Here is a 22,480-nt window from a genome sequence, read left to right as displayed (position 1 = left end):
CTGAAACCAAAAGTATTCTCTTTTCTCAGGGACATTTAGTTTTTATTGTATCTTTACTCATGGTCAGAAGACATCAGCAGATTTGTGAAGGAGATTGAAGATCCATTTGCAAAGCATTCTGAAACTTTCGTGCTCTTGCTTTTGGATGTGAGCTTGTGTTCTTAGAAAGGAAATGCAGAAATGACCTTCGTTGGCTGGGAAAAAGACTCTGGTAAGCTGCATCCTACACAAGCATGAGAACCCAAGTCCCATCCTCAGCATCCATGTAGAAAAGAGAGGTGTGGTGGTGCCTATTGTCCCAGTGCAGGGGAGGTAGAGACAGGGCAATCCCTGGGGCTTGCTGGCCAGCCAGCCTCAGTAAGTTGGGAGCTTTGGGTTCAGTGACAGACTTTATTTAAAAAGATAAGATGGATAATGACTAGGAAAGACACCTGATGACCCAGTGTCAACCTCTGGCTTACACACACACACACACACACACACACACTCACACACTCACACACTCACACATTTGTTTTACACTTTAGAAAACTCTGGTAATTGTAAAAAATCAAGGGTTTTTTAAAATCAATACTAACGAAACCTCTCCTGAAACTGAGCTAGAGGAAATCATAAGAACTCATCTCTGAATACAGCAAACAGAATCACAACTTAGAAACCTCTCAAATTCTGTCAGATCATGCCTACTCTTCTGAGTCTGTGCATCCACAGAGTCTAGAGCATGGCATGTGAGTAATACCACCTCCCCTCAGAGAGATGAAAGTCCCAGGTAAGCCTCAGTAGAACATGTCAAGCCTAGTATTTATCCATGTGAATGGCAGACAGTGTGCATTGGACATACACACCATGACACATTGAAACTATGGAAGAAAAATCCACTGTACCTAAACTATATAGAATAAATTTTGATTTCCTTCACTTTTCTCATTCGGCAACGATGTGTCTGAAAGATTGCACACAGAATACTCCGATGTATGATCACTCTCCTGGGTGTGCTGAGGTTCATGTGCAATTCTCAGTGTGACAGATCAATCTCTGTGCACATTTTTCTCACTTAAGAAAATATGCCAGTGCACAAGTGGATTAGAATTTTACTTTTAAGGATCATGTCAAGCACTGAAAGTAATTGAAAAGGACATCATCACTCTCTTGGCATTTTGTATGGCTTCAGTGGGATGTGACATGTGTAGGTATCTCATAATTATCAACACAGCACTTCATTACGATGCTAAGATTCAGTGTCATTCTATAAACACTATGCTTGGGACCACTGTGTCCTCACATGACATGCTGAGACCATCCTAGCCCCAGAGGCACCATCTGTGAGGCTCAACCTAACCTCACTACAACAATCAATAAAGGCTTTTGCTGCCCATGTGAGTGCCAACTCTGTGGTGGATTATTCCTACAAATGACAAGCCATGTAAGAATCACAATGTCAATTTCAACTCCATTTGTGCCATCATGACCTTGAAGAAACAGAATCACCAGCAAACTTACCACTCCACCGCCGGCTGAGTGCACGAGCACAGACATCCCTTCCCGGAGGTTGGCAATCTCAAAGAGCATCGTGTATGCTGTGACGAAGTTCATGGGGAAAGCAGCGGCCTCCGAGAAACTCATGTCATCTGGGATCTTGTAGACAAACTCCACTGGTGTGCAGACTACCTCAGCCCAGGCATTGTAGTTGACAAATGCCATGACACGGTCTCCAATCTGGGAATAAAGAAATACAGAGTTAAAGGAAACTGATTCATGACGGAGTTCTAAGGAGGACTGCGCTCATCGGGAGCTGTCCATGGTACACAATATGCAGTGTTTCTCTGACATCACTGGCATAGGCTGCTTCTCCTAATCTTTAGAAGTCCTTCTGATGTTCATATTTGTTCTTTGATGCAACAATCACATGTCTATATACTTGCAGTAAATCTCCAGTAAACTGCTATAAATCATTTGATTATTTAACGAGCCATTGAGAGCTTTTAGCTTCCTAACTACCTATCTTCCCTTCAATTGTCTCCTCTTCACAGCCATGAATTTAGAAAAACTCATTCTGTCACTAGAATAATACTCCTATTTCTTTTCCTTTACCTCCTCTCTTATTTCTTTTCCTCCTTCTTTTCAAGCAGTCTCATGCTCTCTAGGATGGCCTAAAATTTACTACGTAGCTTAAGGTGACCTTAACTTCTGATCCTCTTCTCTCCACCTTCTGAGAACTGGGGTTTTAGGTATGCGCCAGTATGTCTGGTTTTATGCAATGCTGAAGTCTTGAACCCAGGCCCTCGTGAATGCTAGATAAGCACTCTACTAATTGAACTATATCCTTGTTTTCTGCCACTAGGATTCTGAAGACTGTTTAGGTGGTAGCAGAGGCTTGAAGAGTATCAGTACACCTGACAAAGGTAGGATGATGCACATCCTTCATCTCTCCTTCCCCAGCTGTCATTCACCCAAACCACATGTTCTTCCTTTAAGGCTTCTTTTAGCCCTCATAGCCAAGTACCCTTGGACTTATATGAATTTCTTTTCATGAGAGGTTGTTGTATTTGCATATTTGATTATAGCAGAAAAAACCATTTGCTGGGCAAAACCAATTCTATACTGAGCTCTAACCTCCATATTACATCAGTTATTTAGTCTCCATGACAGCTTTCTGGGGTAGTAGCCCCACTACTCGCTTGTTGACACTGAAGGTGCATTATGTCTCTGCTCCGAGGTCACACAGACAAAGAGCTGTCTGTTTCCACATATATCATATATATCATTTCATACTATCACAGTGCTCTCCCACCATGATTGTTTATGTAAGCCCCCTCTCGGCCTTGAATTCCAAGCACAGGTGGTATAATGGTAAATGAGTTACAGTTCATACTCTTAAATTGTTCTCATTGTCTGAAAAATTGCAGGTGGAAAATACTTTGGGTGATGGGGCTTAGGAGGCAACTCTTCCTGGAAGGAATATTTCAGTAGAAAATCAACTCTTAAGCTGATGATATGAGCATGGCAATGTTTCAGACAGTGGCCCAAAGGAGTGAAGATCATGTTTTTCATGTGTGGAAGGGTCGATGTGTTCCAAGAGATTCCACAGTAGTCTGCTTCCTAAAACCAGACAGTTCTGTTTATTTGAGGATAAGATTGCTGCAACCTCGGTGTGTGGATGTCACAATGTCTATAAAGACTTTCCTGTCAATCTTGGAACCTATCAGATGTGGGTTAAGAGGAGCTCAGTTAGATGATACAGATGGGGACCAAATCTATTGTGTTCTAAGAGAATCTGTACATCTCTGTCCCAATGTCAGGGCATCCCCACTGGAGCTGAGATAGCTCAATTTAGGAGAGGTATCTGAGTCACTGAACCCTGGTTTGCCTTGCCAGCAATAGGAACAATGCAGTCTTCTTGGTTTGAGAGGACAATTAATCACCAGGATGATGATGGCTGGGCACAGAGGAGTAGCTGCTACTTACATCTTTCCTTTTTGCTGGAGATTTAAATGGCTTAGACATAAGCAGGTTCTCCTGTCTCTGGACCCGACCCCCTGGTCTAGACAGTGAGCAGTCCTTGCTCAGACTTACCTGTGGCTCTAGTCTAAACTTGCCTTCTTTTTTCTCATCTCTCAAGTCTGGAAGTAATCCTGGACTCATTGAATATTGGCTAGAAGTAGTCCTCCACTTTGATGGACATAGTTCAGTTTCAAGCTTAAACGTAAATATATTTTATAATTTCTGGAGGGGTTTCTGAAATTAGAATCTGATGGAAATTAAAAGTTCCCTTCCCATGAAACAAAACCTAGCATCCCCAAAGATGCATATTCATGTCTACCTCCCTATTTCAAGACATTTTGATCCTTCATAGCCAATATATTAAAATCTTTCAGGGGCCATGGAGGCCAGGTTCTATTAGCCTCCTTCCTTGCATGACACATCATAGAGTATCCAACCTATCTTTTAACTGAATTACTTAACCACTCTCTTTTAGTGATGAGGGAATCAGATAAACCAGGGTAGCTGAAATTCTGCTAAAACTTTCTTCTCCTTGGTCATTAGGACATCTTTGACAGAAGCATTGCTAAATGGGATGAGGTTTCCAGACATCCCTCAACATGCCTTTAGAACATTCAGTATTTTCAGGTAGACTGAAGCTCCCACTGGGGTGAGGATGAACTGCAGGATGAATGTCAAGTTGAAGAGAACATTGGTGCTGGATTTTACAGGGTTCATCTTCACTCATTCCTTGCACGTATTTTTGTAACATTGGGGTGAGGGTGGGAACATGGGTAAAGACCATGAGATTCTAGGAACCATGACTTAGGCTTTAGTGATGTAAATCTGGGGTTTGCTTCTACTTTCTACCTTCTAGCCTCACAGAGAATTATTGATTATTACATCTTCTGAACCAGAGGGAATAGTAAGAACCTTTACTCTCTCTCTCTCTCTCTCTCTCTCTCTCTCTCTCTCTCTCTCTCTCTCTCTGTGCACGCGCGTGTGTGTGTGTATGTACTATGGTTAGAGTAAAGATGACTGCTCTTCAAAGCTGGTTATGGTGTGTTCTTATATGTCAATCTCCTTGCCTTTCTTCTGAGATCCCAGTTATGAGTGAGAAACCTAGAATTTGATTTGTAGTAAGTTTTCAGATGCCTCCTCAATTTTATATGACTGGTGTTGCTGCAGTATTTCATTAGATTGTTTGTGTGTGTGTGTGTGTGTGTGTGTGTGTGTGTGTGTGTGTATGTGTGTACCAAAGCACTCGTGTGGAAGTCCGAGGACAACTTGTAGTTCTCCCCTTCAACCTCGTGTGTTGCAAGGATTAAACTAAAGTCACCAGGCTTGATGGCAAACACCTTTATTCAAATGACACCTTACCAGATACCGTGCTTCAGTTTTTATAGACTAAGTTGTATTTAGTTTGTATTAAGACAGTAGGAAGATTCATGCATGCATTTTTTCAAAATAAAATGTATTCTCCACTTGTGTGGAGAATATCACATGTGAATGAAAACAGAATAATGGAATAAACCACTTACGTGTTGCCCTCTTCCTGAAGCCATTAATCCCTCACCAATTCTATCCCATTGTCAGTTTGAGATTCCTTGACTTAAATTATTTTTTTTAATCTAAAACCTTTTTTTATCCATTCCTGAAGTAGTTTATGATTTGCAAATGATAATTTAAAAGGTATCAACCAGGTAAATACTTTAAGGAACCATTTTATAAAATAATTAACTCGCCTTACTTTTGTGTTTTGTAGCTGATTGCGAGGCCTGAGATGGTGGGAATGGTAGCTATAGATGGAATAAGGGACTGTGCACTTAGTTACTACAAAACCAAATAGTCTTAATAGCTATGTTAAGTAAGTATGAAAAATGAATAAGACTTGTCCAGCCCACTTCCTCAAACTGTTGCCGAGAGCAACAAAGATAGTATATGAAAAAAATCCTAAAAAATAAGCAAACCAATAAAATCACGAGATTTTTGGAAAGTCCTATCATTAAAAACATGATTAATGTTATCTAGCTCAAACTGATAAAATAAACATTACTGGTACTATTTCAAATGTGTCTTGTGTAGCTTTACTTCCTCACAGATTCTAGATGGTTACGGCTGCTTACGTCAGACTTAAAATTTTACCTCGTATCCTTTCACGCTGTCCCCCAGAGCTTCAACAATCCCAGAACACTCGAATCCTGGCACCAAGGGTGTCTTAGGAGGGTTGTCAATATTCCCTTGTCGCACCATCAGGTCAATGAAGTTCAAACCACTGTGGACAGCAAGCAGAAAGGAAGAGATTCAAAATGAGATTTTCCCCCCAGAGCATCACTGCGGCCTTTTCTTCCCTTCCCCTGCCTTCTGCCTTCTCCCTCTTTTCCTCTCCTTCCTTTTGTAAAAAAAATTTCCTTCTTGCCAAAGTGTCCCTGATAGTAATGCCACTTAGCTAGATATCAGCAATAAAACAAAATTCAATTATCTCTATGCGGATAAGTAATTCTTTCCCGGCACTGAAGATCGCTGCAGTTCACGCACTAATTTGGCCTCTTATCCTCCCTCAGAGTCTGTTTGCGCTTATCCCCAAAACACAGAGTGACTAGATTGATCATTAGACTTTCTACCACTTAATCCAAGGGAACAAATATACTAGGGCGTGGTTATGAACAGACAAAAGGAAAGAAGCCAGACACAATGGCTACTGGTCGATCTATGAGACAGAAAGAGAAAGGAGACCTGATTTAAAATGGTTCAAGACAACCAACCAACCACCTCTCCTCGATCATCACACAGATTTATGCCAGCACTGTGCCCAAGCAGCACCAGTAATAGTGAATGGGACACATCAAGAGACTGCATTAGTTCTTATGGGAGGAATGTGGCTCAGAGAAGAGCTATCAAAGGATGGCCCCAGTGGTGTGAGAATACAGAATCTAAGTCCAGTCTGGATGAGAGAAGTGTCTTAGTTAGGGTTTCTATTGCTGTGACAAAACATCATGACCAAAAAAAAACAAGTTGGAGAGGAAAGGGTTTATTTGGCTGACACTTCAGCATTGCTGTTTATCACTGAAGGAAGTCAGGTCAGGAACCCAAACAGGTCAGGATTCTGGAGGCAGGAACTGATGAAGAGGCCATGGAGGGGTGTTACTTACTGGTTTGCTTCCCCTGACTTGCTCAGTCTGCATTCTTATAGAACCCAGGACCAACAGCCCAGGATGGCACCACCCACCACCGGCTATGCCCTCCCCCATTGATCACTAAATGAGAAAATGTCTTATAACTGGATCTGAAAAAGGCATTTCCTCAGCTAAAGCTCCTTCCTCTGATGACTCTAGCTTGCATCAAGTTGACACACAAAACCAGCCAGCACAAGAAGTTAGAGTGTTTTCTGTTAGCTCATTACTTTCAACATGAGACAGTCATGAAACTTACATCTAAGTCATAGCCACAAGAAATCATATGCGCAATTTCACTGACGCCATCAATGTACCCAATGGCTTTGCGTACGTTGGCTTTAATCTAGAGATGCATTTAACTTCATTTGCTGACTGCACAGAGGGACACATCTCATTGAAAACACGCCTTTTATCAAGAGATGCAGTCTTTACAAGCTTCTCATTTTCATTAGCTACCATTTAAAAGAAATGATTCCATCTAAACCAAGGTCCACTAGCAACTGCCCAAGCAAGAAAGCTTGACCGATTTTGAACACAGAGGCCTCTTTGACTCTGACTCCACTGGTGTCCCTGCTCTCACTCATTAGTCTCATCCATACAGGATGGAGGAAGGCAAAGAGGATGATTTCCTTGAAGGATGGGTTTCAGAGTCGACACTTTCTCAGGATCCTCCTGATTTGTGAGTGAAGAGAGGTCCGCAACTTGCTTCAGGTGACGGATCTCTTGTAAGGAGCCCTTTGGAAGAAGACTGTGAGCCTTATGATACTCCTTAATTTCTATAGTTCCTAGCATGCAATGGTCCTACAGTCGCACCATAAAGAAAGTGCTCCAAGAACGCCTGCTAAACAGAAGGACTAGGCATGGATATGTGAATGTTTGCACTGCAGGTCGAAAGCACCTTTTTCCAACACCAGAAGGATGAGAACACTTGAAATGGATGCTCAGATTTCCAAGAGTTCTACTTTGATGTTTTTAAATAATCATTTCTGTCATTTCTTAGTCAAATTGTTTTCCAACAATAAGTCCTGTTCCTTAAAGATCTGGGGATATGGAGGTCAAAGCTCAACTCCATCACTTCTAACTATATGAATAAATAACTTGGCTTCTCTGCCCTCAGTTTCCCCATCTGAAGGCAAGGGTTAGGCAGCACCCACAGGCTTGTTGTGAAAATTAATGAATTGTGAAGCCCTGAAACACGGTATCGGCTTCATAGAATGTATTCAAGAAACATCAGGCTTACAGTGCATATTTTCAGTTAAGAAGGCAAGAAGTACGAACATTTGAGGAAGCCTCACACCTCTTTTTAAAATAAAATGGGGGGTGTGTTGAAAAAAGAAACCATTCCAGAGCTTACATGGGACAACATCAACTACATACAAACCTCGCTTATGTGAAAAGGTCCATTGTTCTAAGTCACGGTAGAACAATAAAAAGAATTCCTGTGTCTCGAATCAAGCACTCCACCTCACCCACGCACAGTTCAGCTCACTGTCTCCCTTTGTGTGATAACTTATGGTTTTCTGAAACCCAGATAGCAAAATGCCAGAAAACAACCACTCAGCCATTTTGAAACCACAGCCACCCTGGAGAAGGCTTCATGTTAGATGCCCATTACACCGCTAAAGAAGGCTGTCTTCAATCGCCTTCAGCATGAAGTGGACCTAGTGGCTGTGAGCTGAGATCCGTGCTACTGAACTCTCAGTGAGAAGAGTTAAGATTTACTGTTTCCACACTAAGATACTCGGTGATTCCATCAGGGCATGGGGAATGCCCCTGTTCCCGGGAGACAAGCACTTCAGGGTCTGTTTTGGTACAGGAGACCTGACCTATTGCCAGTTGACTACATGTATCCATGGCATCTTCTGCATCTTCTTGAAACAGAGATAGCTTGAGTTTGTTAGGAGTTTGATTTGTGGTAGGGACTGTACTGAGGATTTTGTTTGATTATTTTAAACTCAACAATACTCCCATGAGCAATGAACTGTGGTACCTATTTCCAAGTGAGGAAACCAGAGACACAAAGATTAAGCCAGTATTAGCTTTAAAAAACATGAAAGGATTTGACTTCAAGCATAATATAAACTTGAGCCTTTATAGAGGCCAGAGGACATTGGGAGGCCACCTCTATCATGATCCAGTTTATACCCTTGAGACAGAGTCTTTTCACTGAATTCGAAACTATGCTGGCAGCCAGCAAGCCCCAGTGATGCTCCTGCTTCTGCCTCCCTCAGTGCTGAGGTCACAGTCATGTATGATGCCACATCTGGCTTCCATGGGCACCACGGAATTTGAACTCAAGTTCTCAAGCTTGTAGAACAAGTGTTCTTATCATCCGAGCCATCTCCCCAACCTCCTGAGTAGGCTGCCTTTCCATGAAAACTTCTCCAGCAATCACACTGGGGGAATTGGCACGCCCGAGGGCAGCATGTATAACTCCTTACCCCTTCCCACTTGTCAGCAGCTCAGTGTGCCAAAAGAAAGTCCAATACTGGAAGCGTGGCCATTCATAATCCAAGCAGAAACTATTCTTTTTGAAGAAAAAGATTTATTCTTAATTATTTGTGTGTGTTTGTGTCTGCCTGTGCGTATGTGTATATGAAGCAGGCACCTGAGGAGACTAGAGGCATGGGAAACCCATGAACTTGAAGTTACAGGCATCTGCGAGCCACCTAATGTGTGTTCTAGGAACTGAATGTGGGTCCTCCACAAGAGCAGTGTGCAATCTTAACACTAAGCCATCTTCTTGTGAATTTCTGGTATCCACGGAAGCCAGAAGAGGATGCTGAATCCCCTGGAACTGTAGTTACAGATGGCTGTGAGCTACCATGTGAGTGCTGGGGACTGAACCTGGATCTCCGAGAAGAGCAGACAATGCTCTTAACTACAGGGTCATCTCTTCAGCCCCAGGGAACACTTAATACGGGCAAATAAATTATTCCAACAAAATGGTTGCTCCCTAAAAGTCAGTAAGTGGAAATATTCCGAAGAGAACAATTTGGTGCCCCATCATGCCTCCTTCTCTCTAAATTTCTTGTTTTTCACACATCTTTCTACTGGAATCGCTTTCCTTGAATTCCCGTGTGGTTTCATAAAACCCAAACCTACAAACTAACAAGCCCCATCATCCACCACCCGCCGAAGCATTATTTTTTCAGACAAAGCAATGATCTTAGAAATACGGAAACAAAAGCCAAGGAGTGAAGATTGTTGACCTCAGCGTCACGGTACTTAAGGTTTTAATTTTCCATGGCTACAAAAGCAAAACAAAACAGGGGACCCATCTAGCCATGTGGCTTCACAGATTAAAAGAAATGGGTTATTTTAAGATATAAGAGTTATCCAGAAATACGCTTAAGCTATTGGCCAAAGAGTATTGCAATTAATACAGATTCCTATGTAATTATTTTGGGAGTCTGGGCAGCCAGGAAATGAATAAGTAACCTCCCCCAACAATGGCCAGTGATTATGCTAGATAACATTTATGAGGCACTTACTGCATCCAAGACTAAGTGGCTTATACATATGGTTTCATTTACTTTCTACAACGCCCATAAATAATGCTTAGGGACAATGATATTATCCCAATTTTATAAAGAACAAAATGAGGGCCTGTTGAAGTTCACAACGTCAAGATGTGAGTGATATGAACCCAGAATCTCCATACTTCCTTCATTTGGAAGAGATCTCCCAGCATTCTTAACTACAAAGACTGGACCTCCGTGTCCAGCATGTGGAGCACCTGATGTTCACCAAGCGGTATTCTCAGTCTTGGAAGCTTAGAATAAACACATAGGACCAAACTCCCAAAAGCTCACTGAGTGTGATGAGGACCTCTGTGCTGCATAGAGGCAGCACACTCACGTGACCACCAGGGGTGTGCCGAGAGAGAATCTAGATAGAAGTCAAAACACAGATGCCCGAAAGATTTTATCAAAGAAGTGTTTCTGAGACTCTCTGCCATCACCAAAGGTATATTTAACACCTTCGCTTTAATTTTCTCCCTTCTACATGAGAGGGTGGTTTGACTTCCTTGGGGGTTAGGTCAAGGTGCTGGTGTGGATCCAGTGGTGATGAGTACTTGTGCCACAGAACGCCTCTCACACAAGTGCTCCAGAGTGTGAGCCTCAGGGTCCACCATCATTCTCATAACACACAGAGGGCATCAGGGGTCAAGTTTATGGGGAAATAGACTCCAAGACTGAGATTTGTGTGATTCTGATAGTAAGTGTTCTAGGAAACAATGGTTGGATCATCTGAGGAAAAGCTGGCTTGGGCAGAGGAGAAGTTGATTTCTGATGTACTAATACAGAGGTCTCAGAATCCATGAACACTTCTATTCTTTTAGCGGCTCTTAGTCAAGACAAGAGATTGTCCTGAGTAGTCACAGCTTGAGAGTGCAGAGAGAGGAGGAAGGGAAGAAGGGATGGATGGAGGGAGGGAGGAAGGAAGGGAGGGAGAGAGGGAGAGAGAGGAAGAGGGAGGGAGAGAGAAAGAGAGATAGATCTTGGACATGGGGATACCTTCTTCTGAAATTAATTCTGTAGAAGGTGATGGGCTGGCTATGAGCTGTCAGTAGTCATTACTCCCAGAAACAGGATGAATAAAGACTGGGGCCCTAAAATAATGTTCTGGTGACACATGGTAGAATTCACAAGAGCTGTAGTGCAATACTTGCTTAAGGCTTTTAGCCCCTCATGGTCATGGAGCAGTTGTTAACTTGTGAATATTTAAGGGTGTTTTTGTGTGGTGGTCCCTGAGACGGAAAGGCTTACATGTTCTAATAACTAATTATGTAAAACATGAAATTAGAATAACACCATTAAGTAAGGATGTAAAGTAGTAAGAGGAAAGGAAAATGAGGAATTCAAGAGGTCAAAGAACAAAGAAAGGGGCAGAGACTGAGGACAAAGAAAACAGAAAGTGTTTAGCTTGCAGCACTACCAAAGTATTTGCATATTTCTTAAGGGTAAAAGTCCATATTAAGGACTCTGGATTGACAGCTGGGGAAACTGAATGAGATTAAATTAAGCCTTCTGAATGTGGGTGACACTTACGTGGCTTGATCTGTTGAGGGGGTCCGGCAATGGGACCAGAACGTATCCTGGGTGCATGAACTGGCTTTTTGGAGTTCATTCCCTATGGTGGCATACCTCGGTCAGCTTTTATACATGGGGGAGGGGTTTGGTTCTGCCTCAACTTGGTATGCCAGACTTCTTTGACTCCCCAAGGGAGACCTTACCCCCTCTGAGGAGTGGATAGGGGAAAAGATAGGGTGGTTGGAGAAGGAGAGGGAAGGGGAACTGGGATGGGTATGTAAAACAAAAACAATTAATAAAAATATGTTTACTTTAAAAAGTCCATATTAAATAATATCCAAGTGCTTTTTATATCTCTGTAGGAAGCTAAGGTCACAGAATACTGTGGAATTTGGCATCAAGGGAAACCTCGCCAAATTCCACGTGGAATTTGACACCCAATGGGTATCAAAGGCCCCATCATCTAGGACAGCCTCCAGCAACAATGAGAAGGACCAAGTAGATCTGATGTGAGGCTCTGGTGAAGCAAAAACAGCAGAGAAAATGAGCCGCTCTTTATTCTGGTCTTGTCTTCCTGATAATATGTTCATCAAAGCAGTTAACTCCAACCCGGATAGGGTCAGAGAAGCAAATGTTTGATTCATTTCATTTCTTAAGAACTGAAGTTTGGGTACCTGTTTGTTACTCCCAGTTGATGGCATAAGCATGCCCAGGAAAATACGCCTTGACTGATCTCAGAAAACTCTCACTCACATTTTTTTCTTTCTTGGCTTTTTAAACACTTGTTTTGATATCTCAAGACTGTGAAAATCATTTGCTCTTGGAAGGAAAGTTATGTGCAAAGCAAGGACATCTTGTATATGAAACCCGAATAGCATCATCTTCTGTGAGGGTAGCCAGAACCATTCTGAGTGAATCACGCCAAAGAGTAGCCCCACATCCCATAAAGGGTCCAAACAGTGTGTTTTAGACGGCCCAGCCCCTTTCTTCCTATTTCTCTTGATGGTAGGTAGTCCCCTTGAGGTCTGGCTCCACATAATTCTGCTCACTCCTTCTATTCACAATTGTTAAGTAAACAGCCTTTACATCCTTATGATATATAGGGAATTCCCTGATCCATCTGACATTTTTGCATAGCCTATCATTCTCTTATTAGACTGTTGCCCGACCCAGATCACTTTCTCTATAACATGAACAGTGATGATGGATGCTATTAGCAAAGGCTATAGCTGTGTGAGTTCTTTATTGCCACTGTGTCTGGGAAAGGAAATATATTCATATCATCTGTCTAAATTAGTATTCAAGACACACTTCAGTAGTATTTTCACCATGTAATAAAATAGCCGAAGAGACATATTGAGAATGTAAATATCCAGAGCCAGTTTTCAACAGAAACAGCAAAGCGTGGCACAAATAAGCTCCCCTTGATGCCAAGACTAATGTTTTTGATTCGGGGGAGGGGGGACTTGCAGTTATTTAGCTACTCAACCCCTGGGAGCAGCAGATGGTATTCATTCCTATGATGGTTGCTGAAAAGGTTAACATCTCTATGTTCCATGTTTTATTCTGACCAAGGCATGAGCTTCAGGAGGGATCTTGGCAGCAGTGGATGGCACAGAACATTCATTCTCATCTAATCTATATTCAGCAGACCTCTGTGTTTTGGGGGTTGGCTAGGCAATGATGTTACAACACTGACAGTGACATCTGGGCTTCCCAGGAGTTCAGAGCTTAGCAATTAAATGACTACACAGTGCGACAATTCCATGGGAAGCTGCTAGCCAAGGGTCATGGCTAGCAGGGGGAAAGTAGCTACTCCCTTGTCCCATTGGGAGTGGTGCATGTCAAAGGACAGAATGGGATGGGCAGGTTCTTTGCCTCTATTCTTCAAACCCTTCATCCCTAGCCCACCTCTCCATGGAGAGGGAAAAGGTTCAGAGTGACCCCAGCTTGATTTCTCCATAAAGCCACAGAGGACCCAAGGAGTCCCACATAGAAACACTCCACTTTTGCTGTCGTAGAGCAGTTATGTCCCAAGACATTGCTGCTGGTGGGCAAGATGTGTAAGAAAACTATTGCTTCAGTAGAACAAATGGAGAGAGGTAAAGACTAGCAGCACAGTTGTCTCTATCTTCCTGGGGTGATGGGAACAGATTAGCCAATATAGTAGCCACTGGACACACATGTGGCTATCATACACTTAAAATGCGGTCATCATGACTGAATACAGTAGTCACTGCTATGGCAGCTGTGACCAAATACTTGACTTAGGAGGAAGAATGTTTCATTTTGATTAACATTTAAGACCCTGTAGTCTCCAGTTTCTTGCTCCATTGATTCTGGGCAAGGGGAGAAACAGGCTAGCATGGCAGTGGGAGCATGGAGAAGGAGACTGTTCACTTCACGGCACACAGGAAGCAAGGAAGCAAGAAACTGGGGACTAAGAACATAAAGTCCAAGAGATCGACTTTTTCCATCTATGTCCCACCAGTTGAAGCTTCCAGAAACTCCCAAAAGAGTGCTCACAGCTGGGGACCAAGGGTTCAACACACGAGCCTGAAAGGGACGCTTCAGATTCAAACCCTAGCACTAAAGAATGGAATTTCAAATGTTGTTTCATTAATATTTAGGTGTCACTATGCTAAAAATGAGACAGTAGCAGGATCATGATGTTCCTGCCTTCTACGTGGATAATTAGCGGCTCTAGAAGTGTGTCGTTCAAAAAATGCTCAGCACGGGATACATCAAAGGCTCGCAAACAACGCTTCTCTGACTGGAGACGCAAATGGGAAGACATCTGAGAGTTTCTGTTTTTCCTCTTTCCTTTCTTCTTTTTGTTAATAAAATTATCCCTCAGCTCTGCTTGGCCTGCAGCCTGGGGTGTACACTGGGGTAACAGGAAGGGGGAGAACCAAGCAAATCAAAGGCTTTCTGCACTGACTGCTTTGGAAAGGGCCAAGGTTTACCCCTGGGAAGTGGAATGTGTGAAAGACCAGACAGCAAGAAGAGAGTTTAACATCTGGATGGCTCAGTTGGTAAACTACTTGTCACGTAGCGTGAGTGCCTTAACTCAGATCTTCAGGACCCCGTGAAGAGCAATGCAACCATTGTAATACCAGCACCAGAGAGGCAGACAGAAAGGGCATGAGGCTTGCTTGCTAGCTAGTGCTGCTAAATTGGGGAGCTCTTTGTCAGTAAGAGAGCCTGTCTCAAAATGAATGAATGAATGTATATGATAGAGAAGAAGAAAGGAAGACTCTGCACCAAGGTCTTCTATCCATGAACACTCGTGGAAATACACTTATGGGGAATGGGGTGGTGGAAGAAGAAGAAGAGGGTGAGGGAACAGAATGTGAAGAGAGCAGAGATCATCTGAAGAAAGCAGGAGGCATTTGGGGCGTCAATAGGGAAACACTATTTTCAAGACCTTTCTCTGTTGCTCTAATGGATCCAGCTTTCTTGTTTTCTAGAGAAGGCTGGATTGACACAGCTTTCAGCGACAGTGACGTAAGAAGTTTGCTCTTTATTCAGGAGTGAGCAAGCCCAGCTATGCTGAAGAAAGGAATGAGTGTGACTAGGAAAAGAAGAGCAAAGGCGCAAGGAAGGAACCAAGGGGCTGGCTGACAGCACAGACCTTGCAGCCTGGAGGAGGCAGGAGGTGATGATGGCCTTTGCTGGCTATTGTCTAGCATCCCAGAGGTGCTGGTCGTTCCTCTGGTCACATCAGGGAGGCCCTCAGAACTGAAGCTGCATCAGGAAGTGTGGAGGATGCATCGGCCCCTGCGTGAAGCATCTCCATCTCCGCCTGAAGGTTGAGTCAGAGTGTATGACAAAATCCCCAAACGGAACAATTTCTGTGAGTTTTGCTGGGAGGATAAAAAGAATCCAATTACAAAATCACTCAGACCAATCATAGGAACTGTGGGCTTAATAGCTCTCCATTAGCTGACTGAACTAGAGGTAGCAGAGATAAATGAAAAAGCAATTCTCTTTGATCCTAGGCAAGGCCTGCTTTTCTTCTCCCACCAAAGATGATAAGTAACTATTTGGGGAAGAAAGAGAGAGCTAGGGAAAGTGAGAGAGACTCATGAGAGTTCACACGAATCCCAGGATGCAAACTACCTACATGGGGCGGGGCACTGCCCTTTGTGTATCAATTTCCTTAAACCCACCTTTTCTTGAGGGAGAAGAAATGGGCCCAAGAATCTAGGCTCGAATGAAGACAGCTATGATGTATGGATGTTGTGTTAGCTACCAATCAAGCTGCTTTCCCACTCCAGGGGCTCGTGCCTATGACAGGTCAGAGAATCAAAGGTGCATAAAGAGGTATAGAATGGATGCTGGAGACAGACACACTCTGTCTTAAATCTAAGCTCTCTGTCTTATTGTCTGGGCGATTATTATTTATTTATTGTGGAGTGCGAAGGTTCGAGCTCAAGGTCTCGCCCGTGCTAAGGATGCATTCTACCCCTGACCTCCATCCCTAGCTCAGATCCTGAACAAATTCATTCACCTCTCTGATCTCGTTTTCTCATCTGGTGTCATAGAGATCGCTACAGAATGCTCAGAACAGTGTCTGTGTCACAAAGAAAAGATTCCATGAGTCTTTTCTGATATTAGTAATGATATAGTAATAATATGACTAATGTATGAATGATAAGGAAATGACGATAGCATTCTTAAGTTATTTTCAAACAGTGGGAGTTGGACACAAATAGATGTATGATCTAGATGCTTCAGGGACAATTGGGACATAATAGGGCGACAGGAAAGGGTCATAATTAAAAGGACAAAAAAGGAGAACTACATTTCTGAGAACCCATACAATCCCCCATAGGAAACACACCCAACTGTCTGAAGATTGAGGAGTGGGGGTTGGAGGCTAATGTGTCCATATAAAGATGGAGGCAGAGTCATAGAAATATCATTTCTTTCCAAATTCTGTTCTTGATACACAGGCGTTGAGGGATGCCTGAGTAAGTGCTCCCAGAATAACAGTTATCAGAGGCAGCCCCCGGGGTTCTCTTGACAACCCTGGTCTCCAGCACTTGGTGGACACAGAGGTCAATAGGGAGAAAATTACAGAGCATTCTCAGAAGTCACAGCCCAGACAAGGTAGTTATTAGAGAGCAGGGAAGTAACTTCAGGTTCCAAGGTAACGCGGTGTGTTAAGAAGAAATAAAACTCCCTGAAAACATTTCCATGGGGGTTCATTCAGTCCTTACTCAAAGACCCACCAGCTACAGGTCTTAGGAGAGATGACCTTTCTTGTTTGGGAAAAATGCTAGATAGACCCAGGTTCTTATTGATGAGGGAGGGAAGCTTAAAACTACGTTTATCTTGAGCGTGTTACTAGATGTTACAATAGCTGTATTTATTACCATCAGAGTCAATCATTTATTTGTCTCTCCTGTCAATACTTATTAGATGTCTCTATTAACCAAGCCCATACTTGGTCTATAATTGGTCATTGGGTAGTGCTAGAATTTCGAAGATTACCAAAGAGGTATGAAAGTCTTAATTTTATGTTGCTTAATAACTTTGAAATAAGAATTTTAAGAGCCAAAAATGGAATGAACAGGGTTGCCGTTTCAGTCCTTTCTCTGATCTCCCCAGTCTTTTCTGCGTGGACAGTCCGCCCTAGTGTGGCATGGTGCCATGTACCTGCAATCTCAACCCCAACCTCTTTTTAAAATTAGTTGTACACACACACACATGCACATGTAAGTTTACATATCTTTTGTGGTTCTTGTTCATATCTTCTGTAGTGGTTTCTATTGATTTTGGAATATCTATTACCCCTTCCCCCTACACATACATTCACATAAGGATACATACACATAAGCATGAACACAAGCAGGCCTGCAATGCCAGCTCTTCCTCCCTCCCTCCCTCCCTCCCTCCCTCCCTCCCTCCCTCCCTCCCTCCCCCCCACACACTCCAAGTGAGCTGTTAATCACACAGTCTTATTATTCTAGGCCAATGTAGGAGAGAACAAGACGTAAATACAGTCTAAGTTCTTTATCCCTTTGGGAACTAGAGGGAGAAAGAGAGAGATTTAGAGGCTGCTAAGCAATGACCAATCAACTTCTTTCCTTGCTGCTTGAAAATCAGAAGAAAAGCCTTTTCTGTTGTCCTGGGGCTTACTAAAACCTGTACCAGGCAGCCAAATCTCGATGTTGACACCTCTGCCAGTCTCAAGATGAAAACTCACTGTAGGAGCTAGCTCAGGTGAAGGGAGTGTACGGAAAGACAAGAAGGAAGAGAGCAGAGCTGAGAAGAGCAAAGGCCCACCACAATGGTCAGCACAAACAAGACACAAAGACACAGGTCAGGGAGGAACAGGCTGCTCTTCCCTCTGAAGGTTCCTAAGCTTGACTCAGGCCCAGGCACGCAGTAGGAACATGATATATCTGGGTTTCACTTCGCTCTTCCTTCAGGAATTACTCTTGGTGCCTCTTGCCTGGGCTACTCTTGATGTTAGGATATTGTAACCTTTGGGGGAGACACTTAGTGTCTGAATGGTGGGCTCCATCCAGAAAACCTTATGAGGGTCTGGGGAATAAGCTCCATCATGACTAAGCTTTCATTTGTTGTGCATGCATGAGGTCCCAAGTTCTATCTCTATCACTACACACAGAGTTTTATGGATTACTGGGGGACTTTCTAATGTATTTTTTTTGCATCTCCCCCACACTAATAATGTCTTTGGGACACATAAATGTATCTCAGAAAATCATTAAATCAACAAATATTGCATACACCAATATCACTGCTAGGTACTTTAGGTGCACTACCTATGTGTATATGTGCCGGTACATTGTGGGTGGGGGGGGGGGTCCTGTATGGGTAGATATCCACATGATGCTTCTGTGTATGGAAACCAGAAGTCAATCATGGGTAACATTTTCCGGGTGTTGTGCACTTCGTTTTGTGTTATTTGCTGTTTTGTTGTTTGAGACAGCAGAGTCTCTCACTAGGACTTCGGGCTTGACGAGTAAGCTCCAGTGGCTGGCCATCGAGCCTTGAGGATCTATGTATCTCTTCCTCATAAGTGCTGAGCTTGCAAGTGTGCACCACCACACCCAGCTTTTTATGTGGAAGCTGGGGGCTGAATTCAGGTCCTCGGACTTGGGCTTGCCAGCACATTACCAACTGAATGATCCCCAAAGCTTCCACTGTCTATTTTTATCCTTACACAAAAAAATGGTCCCCCCCATTGTTACTGTTATACAAATATTATATATGAACAAATTGAGGCTTCAAAGAAGTCCACCATCATCCCATAGTTAATACAAGTTTCTAAGGTGATTGGAAGCAGGGCTTACATCCACGCCCACTTCACTTCAAATATAGAGTATTTATAGCCAAAGGCTCGCACGCAGTGACATTCTAAGATATGAATCATTGTGCTTCCCCAAATAAGGGATAATTATCTTGCATTGAGCTCTGGGACCACACTCAATTAGAAAGTTGAGAGTAACAAGGCCCAGTGCCTCAGCTTGCTAACGGGGTTTTGTTGGGGAAAGTGCTATTTGGCTTGCCCTGCTCCCAGACAGTGCTGATGAAGCGTCAGGGGTCACTGGCAGAAGAAGATTAAAAGCAGAGGCAGACTGCATGCTCTTATGAAGACAATATCACATTCAGAGATGAAGCAGAGCCTTTCATGGGAGCATCGATGCTGTCTCCCGAGCCTTCAAACACAAAACTCACTCATCTCGATGCCATGACTCCAACCAATTTCCTGTATGAGATCACACACAGAGGAACTAATTTGAGATTACATGCCTGCTGCCCTTTCCTATGAAGAGTCTCTTCTGGCTTCTAATTAAACTTTTTCTTCTACGACAAATGCCAAGATGTCAAAAGGATTCATTTTAGTAAAGAGAAGTGCTAGGAACTTGGGGGTACAGGTTCTCTGTGCCTGGGTGAGCTTTGTTGTTAGCATTGGGTGCCATTGATGCACCCAAAGGTCATGGGATTTGAAATCCTTTGAATTACAGTGAACCACACTTCTAAAGATGGATTGTCTATGCATACTCAACTGTCAGAGATTTCTTACCACTACCCATGGATGGCTGGTGTGATGGTACTCATAGAACAAGCCAAGTCTATTTCCAACTCTAGGAATAAGGATCAAAAGTCAGCTTCCTGCTCCTTGCTGCCAATGAGAATCAAAACCAGGAGACACCAATTCAAATGTGAGAAACTCAGGAAAGAAAAATGACCTTTATTGAACACCTATTATCCACGAGAATTTCTCAGTATTTCCACCTAACTTCTGAGTCCCAGTATCCTCTCCTGGAAAATATGGTTTTTAATTCCTGTGCTACCATCCTTCCAGAGTGGGGATGGAATCCAAAGATGATGTGTCTAATGAACTTTGATCCCCAAAGGATGCTGCAAGTGGGGAGGGGGGCATGGTGGGCACAACTGTCAATCATCATTGCCCATGCCATCATGAAATACTTTTGGTTTCTGATTAGTCTGCTGTCTATGGGAAGCTACCATAAGTCAGACGTTGCAAGCTTTCACCTGCATTTTGTGTGTAAAGCAAGCACCAAGTTCATGCCTAAATACATGTGACCAACAAAAAGCAAAGCAAAATACTAACTTGTGGTTGCCTGTAACCAAAGCCCAGGTACCTTGTGTTGCTTATCTTTATACTTGCTGTCATACCAAAGAGCGTTGACCAACCACCTCCAGATATACTTTCTAAAAGGTGAATGAACAGATTGATAATTCATCTTTTAAACAGAGCCTTATGAATGCTATCCAAGTGCTCTTTCACATCCATAGTTCAGAACAAGCTCATTCTGAGTGCACTCATTGGCCTCTCTTCCAGCTCTTCTTCAGGTACTTTGTCTTGCTCCCAAACTATTTTTAATTCCATAACTTTGACTCCCAGAGAATTTAGATATACTTGCTACCAAAACATAATCACAGTTATGACAGCATTGGTGACGTTAGCAAGTTACAATATTCTAAATAGCATTGTCAGGCTAATTGCAATTTACTTCATTTTTATTTTAGTGAAACTATTTTCAGTTGGATGAATCCTACTTGACATAAAAGATTACTACAGATCTTAATTTCTCAATCTTGTTCACCATCCACTGCAAATTTTTTCAGTTATTGCTTCTGTTATTGGGCTATGCTATGATGACCATTGCGGTTTTTTTAAATCATAATGGAAAAATGAGGAAGAAGAGAGGAATATATGCGGGAGAGAGAGAGAGAGAGAGAGAGAGAGAAGGGAATGATAAAGGAACAGCCTAGTGTCCCTATTGAGTTGAGATCAAAACAGTCTCAAAGGGATAAGATGGTTCCCTATAAACAATGACTTAAAATAATGGGGCTAAACATGTGCTACATGAGCCACTGTGTTATAGGTTAAATCTTAAATGTCTCCCATAGGCTCATGTGTTTTAATATGTAGTGTCCCACTGGTGGGGCTATTTTGGGAGGTTGTGGAACCTTTGGGGTCTGCACATGGCTGGTGGAGGTGGGTCATGGAGGGTAGGATTTTCAGGACTGTAACCTCGTTTCTAAACTCTCCGCTTCCTGATCCACGCCACGTGAGTAGCTGCAAGCTCCCACCACCATGAACTGAGCCTCTCTAGTCAGTGCGCATGCCTTCCTTGCCGTGAAGGACTATTTTTCCAAACTCTGAGCCAAGACAAACCTTTCTTCCTTTAAACTGCTTTTGTCAGGCATTGGTCACAGCAATGAGAAAAGATAAATGACAGTTCTGTGTTCCTACCTATTCAGGTTGCTGGGAGGCAGAGATGTCTACGCTAGGTATGATCATACATATTTAAACTTTGGAAGGTTGAAGCAGGAAGATTGCAAGTTCCCGGCTGGCCTGGGATGCTTAGTGAAACCTTGTCTCCAGACAGAACAAAACAAACTGACCATCGAATTTCCATTCTGTTATTGGGTGAACAGGAACCGTCACTGTCCCTAGTCCTCATTAGCAAGGATATAGGTAATGAACAAACACAAACTTCAGTGGTTGAGAATGACCCCTGAGCTAGCAAGCTGTGTCTGCTCATTACCAAAGGAGACTTAACTATGACTCAGCACAGCATCACCCTTTCCATGTCAAACCCTGCTATCTTCACTCGACGCAGCGTGATTCAGAACTCTGTAGCCCAGTCTCCATGTCAGAGCACCTTCCGAGTTGGGCACTTGAGTTCTCTAAGCATAATTTCTCGGTTTTACAAACAGCTGTGTCATTGAACCTCACGGACTCCATTTGCTTACTTGCACAAACTCAGAGCATGTCAGTGACAGTATTTCATCCCGCCAACCTCACTAGTGACAGGTTAGTGCTATACCGATTTAGGACATCGTGTCTTCCAGCTGTCAGTGTTTGCAATGTGGCCAATTTGTCAGAGGAAGCAAAGGAAAGAGCTCCACTCTCATGAGTGGTTCTGAGGATTAATCAGCATGAGTGGTCTCTATCAGCGGTACCAACCAGTAACTTTATCCTCAAGGTATCTTGTACCTCAGAAGCATAGAGGAAATGGAAATGGGACAAGTACAAAGACCATCTGGGGGCAGACAGTATACAATTTTGAGTCTTATCAGTTCTGTCTCAAAGGGATAAAAACCACTCAGGGTGCTTTCTCTATGTTATACCCACTATGTTATGGATTTGCCTGTGTCTGCCTCTCTCTCTCTCCCCCCTCCTCCTCTTCCTCTTCCTCATCCCTCTCTCTATCTTTATCATTATGCTTTTATATTCTCTGGCTCCCAAAGGTGAAGAATCCAGGAGCAATATGG

General features: G+C 43.0%; 1 protein-coding gene across 1 annotated transcript in view; it reads right to left on the bottom strand.

The window, feature by feature from the left end:
* The window catches only part of Vat1l (vesicle amine transport 1 like), a 158,927-nt gene that overhangs the window by 131,044 nt on the left and 5,403 nt on the right, over positions 1–22,480 (bottom strand). The window contains exons 2-3 of the mRNA XM_075977400.1: positions 5,626–5,755; positions 1,501–1,716 (exon numbers count right to left, since the gene is read on the bottom strand). Of these exons, the coding sequence (XP_075833515.1) occupies positions 1,501–1,716; positions 5,626–5,755 (346 nt within the window). The remainder of the gene's footprint in view (positions 1–1,500; positions 1,717–5,625; positions 5,756–22,480) is intronic.

The sequence above is a fragment of the Microtus pennsylvanicus genome, chromosome 6 (genome assembly GCF_037038515.1).
Source record: "Microtus pennsylvanicus isolate mMicPen1 chromosome 6, mMicPen1.hap1, whole genome shotgun sequence".
NCBI classification, from domain to species: Eukaryota; Metazoa; Chordata; class Mammalia; order Rodentia; family Cricetidae; genus Microtus; species Microtus pennsylvanicus.
This window is presented reverse-complemented; position numbering and strand designations above follow the sequence as displayed.